This window comes from Poromitra crassiceps, assembly GCF_964638095.1.
Source record: "Poromitra crassiceps genome assembly, chromosome: 28".
Taxonomy (NCBI): domain Eukaryota; kingdom Metazoa; phylum Chordata; class Actinopteri; order Beryciformes; family Melamphaidae; genus Poromitra; species Poromitra crassiceps.
This window is the reverse complement of record NC_139651.1, coordinates 7741169-7745236: the sequence shown is the minus strand read 5'-3', so window position 1 is coordinate 7745236 and position 4068 is coordinate 7741169. Positions and strand designations below refer to the sequence as shown.

The 4068-nt window shown below is 45.6% G+C and overlaps 1 protein-coding gene across 1 annotated transcript; it reads right to left on the bottom strand.

Moving 5' to 3' along the window:
• Positions 1-585: 585 nt before the first annotated feature.
• irx3a (iroquois homeobox 3a) lies at positions 586-3819 on the bottom strand (the record flags this gene model as incomplete). The annotated part of the gene is made up of 3 exons (XM_083662262.1): positions 586-1260; positions 1866-2934; positions 3601-3819. The coding sequence occupies 3 exons, from the start codon at positions 3817-3819 to the stop codon at positions 1190-1192; spliced, it is 1359 nt and encodes a 452-aa protein (XP_083518388.1). The 3' UTR covers positions 586-1189.
• Between the last annotated feature and the right edge of the window lie 249 nt (positions 3820-4068).

Sequence of the window (4068 nt, the reverse complement as noted above, 5' to 3'; positions counted from 1 at the left end):
AGACCAAAAGCATTGCAAATAGCCCATTGGCTGCACTGCACACCCAAAAGCCATCTTTGAGATACACTCAAGCACTCTGGCCGAGCACCAGCGATCCTCCGACTGTAATTCATTACGTAAATTCTCTTTATGCATCGTACAATTTCAGAGGAAAATTAAATAATTATTCATTTCAATACGACTGCTACGCCTATATGCATAATCCCACAACATTAATATCCAAATGCATGCCGCAATACTGGCTAATTAGCTCTAAGTCCCTCCATTTAAAGTACGAAATAAATCCCTCTCGCATATTTACTCGAGTCGATGCCACGTATAGAATGAAGTCTGTGCCTTAGGCCGTCCACACTATAACACAGACAAAAACCATAAGCAGTAATTCAAGCTTCAGTGCACAACAATTCACTATATTCGCCTGGGAGTAAAATAGTTGTCAAAAATACCTCGGCCAAAAATCACCAATTTCTTAAAGTTGCAGCAGTTCATTTATTAGCCAAAATATAGACTTTCTTGTACAATTTGGTTCACAAGTATGTACATTTTCTTAACTTTATATACAAAACATTTGAACATCAAATCCTCACAGAACTTACAAAAAAGGAGAAAAAAAAACTCACAGACTACAGGTTCATACATTATTACATTAGCAGTTTTACACAGGACATGCTTACAATGTAAGTATACAGAGATGTATTATTCTTATTTTACATTCCATACAACATATTCAAATGAAATAGGAAGAAGAAACAAGGGGGAGCGAGGAGGGGGCTATGAGGAGAGAGCCGAAAGAGCCAGCCCATGCTTTATGGTTCTGAGGCCTATAAAGAAATAAGAAAAATGTAGTGATCTTTAAAAAAAAGAAAGAAAAGAAAAGGAAAATGAGAAGAAAAGGAAAAAACTAATAATAGCCTCGTGAAGAGCTAAAACACAAAAAAGTGACGATTGCCTTTCATAAAACGAGCCTGTGGTGAATTTGAATTGAGCTCATTTGCATGACCAAACATGTAAATAGTGTAGGCCTTGACGAAATAACACAAACGCACACAGGGATCCCCCCCCAAAAAAAGAAATCACGTCTTATTAAACGCAGGAATAAATGCTAATTTGGATAAATATCGCGTTTCAAAAATAAAATGTGATATGGCATGAAAAAGAAAATTCCCAAATGGCCTAAAATGACAGCCTCTTACCGCCTTTGAACTGGGTGGAAAGCTGTTTTTAACAACTTTTTCTCTGCTTCCAAGGCACTAGATCTCTCTGAAATAGCAACCCAAATAGTGGCGACGAAAAACTATAAAAAGGACATTAATTTAACTGCATAATTATGAGAACACATCATGGGATTTCAGTGAGTTTTGGTGTTGAAAATAATCTGGTTGGAGAGCTCTGTGTGTAAGCCATAGGCAAATACAAGCACATGGGCCTTCAATATCGAAGGCTCAATACCAAGTGAAAGGGGGGAGAGTAGTAGCCTATCACAAGATTCAAGAACAGTTTTCACCCATTCCACCAACATTTTTAACGCACTTATTTCCAAAAACCGCTCTCTGACACGCACGCACGCACGCACGCACGCACACGCACACACACACACACACACACACACACACACACACACACACACACACGCACGCACACACACACACACACACACACACACACACACACACATAACACTGAAACACACTAAATATGCTCATCTGTGTGGCCTCAAAAGAGTATAGCCTACCTCCATGAACAGGCAAAAAAAAGGGCAAAGAAGATCTGAAATAATAGAAATGAATTGTGGGCAATGGACTATAGTTTCTGTCTGTCTTTTAGTCATTTCTACATGCGCTTGTCTCAGTGTCGGGGACATGTACCTGTGACTGGTGTCTCTGAACTATGACTCTTGTCCTCCGTTTGCCTGCTGCTGTAGAGGGCCTGCAGGCTGGTGGCAGTGGCCTGGTTTGCCAGTCCCAGGTAATGGTTGGAGTTCAGTAAAGCCAGCTGATGGGCCGAAAAGGCTCGGTTCGTCCAGTTCTGGATTTTCCCAACGGGACAAGAGGAGATGAGTCTGTGCGGGGTGATGATGGTCTGGGCGGGCGCACCTGACGCTGGGTTGCCGACGCCGTTAATTTGATGATGCGGAGATTTGCGCGGATTGTCCGGGGCCGCGGCTGTCTCTGCCAATGACCAGATCTTTGGCTTGTTTTGGGCCGGGGCAGGGTTGTTTTCTGACGGGGGAGAGCCAGCGGCCTGGGGCCTGATGGCCTGGGACGCTTTGATTTCTAAAGAGGAGTGATGGTGGTGGTTGTGATGGTGGTGGTGGCCGTGATGGTGGAAGTGCTCGGCTCCCCTCTCCATGTCTTTGCCCATCTCTTTCCCCACCTGCACCGCCTTTAGAAACCGCTGGTCGGGCCCTTGTAAATCCTCATAGCCATCCGAAATCTCCGAGTCACTCCTCCCGTCTAGTTTGATGTCTGAGTGCAGGTCGTCCTGGTCGTCCAAGTCGTCCTTGTTCTCGATATTCTCCGTGTCGATGTTCTCCAGGTCGATCTCCTCCTCGTCCTCCCGGCTCTTGTTGTCCCCCTCGTCCCCCTCGTGGTCGCTGGGGTAAACGTTGCCGTCCTCGTCGGTGCGGCTGCGGGGGGTCCAGGTCATCTTGTTCTCCTTCTTTAGCCTCCTGCGGGCGTTGGCGAACCAGGTGGACACTTGGGTGAGGGTCATTTTGGTGATGATGGCCAGCATGATCTTCTCGCCCTTGGTGGGATAAGGGTTCTTGCGGTGCTCGCTGAGCCAGGCCTTCAGGGTGCTGGTGCTCTCCCTGGTGGCGTTTTTGGGTCTGGACGGGTCACCGAACTGATACTGGCCATATGGGTAGAAAGCAGGGTGGTGGTGGGCGAACCCGGGGTGCTGCCCGGGACTGTCTTTCAACTCATACTGAGCACCCTGAAAGGACAAAGCATGCAGAGAGAGATATGTTAGACATATAGTGAAATATTCATGATAGGACTTTTGCTAAGGGGAATTCGACTTAATGATAAATAATAGTATCTCACAATATGAAATCTGATATGCAGTATCATGCAACCATATAGGCTGCAACAATGAGACGATGATAATGACACAGTAATAAAATAAGAACGTTGTTATTATTATGATCGATAGGCTATGTGTCATGTGAGCATCATGAAAAATGAAAATCTTTACATTTTTTCTTCAATCGAAGCAATTATAGTAGAGGATTGCAACACAGGTTGTTGCTTTCTTTTCTCTCACCTGACTGTGCATGTGTCTAAACCTCCTACAGCACATTGCATCACTTTATTACTCCATTACGCACAGTGTTTTCAATTTATACATTTCACAGGGGTAACAATAAGCCTAAAAATATGCTATATTTGCTTCTTCTGTTACTTTTTGTCCACTTTTAGCAAATTTTCACCAAAGAACCGACAAAGTTCCACCAGTGCGTTCTCGAAGTTTAGAGCGAAATGGAGTCCCGTGCGTGCCACTGCCACACAGCCAGCCTACAACATCGCTTCTTTCTTTCTTCTCCCTTTTTAAAAGTTCAACATCATAATATGAGCTATAGCAGACAGCAAAGGCACTCACCAGTTGGTTGAAAATGGATATATCGTTCGAGTAGGGCAGAAACGCTCCATAGCCCTGCGCTGCCGCAGCGAAAGGAGATCCATACATAGTGGAGAGCACGTTGGAGAGTGCGCCGGACGGGCTCAGCTCTGTCCCGGCCCGGCCGTTGGCGGCGATCCCCTGGCGCTCCGGCGGGTATATCGGTCGGATGTACTGATATCCCAGCTGAGGGAAAGACATGGCTGTAGCAGGAAAAGGGGGGAAAAGTCTGCTGCGGTCTCACACACAAAGCAAAGGAATCGCCTCGATATCCACTTTTACCAGTGTGCGCAACAAAAGGTGCCGAGCTGGGGAAGTCTATATTTCCTCGGGAACAGCCACTGTAAACGATCCGGAGGCGCCCCTTATTTCTTCTTCTTTCCAGTCTCACTTCCCTATTGATCTGGATGGACTAAGGTCAGGTCCTTACAGATTGCCTTAGATTATTGG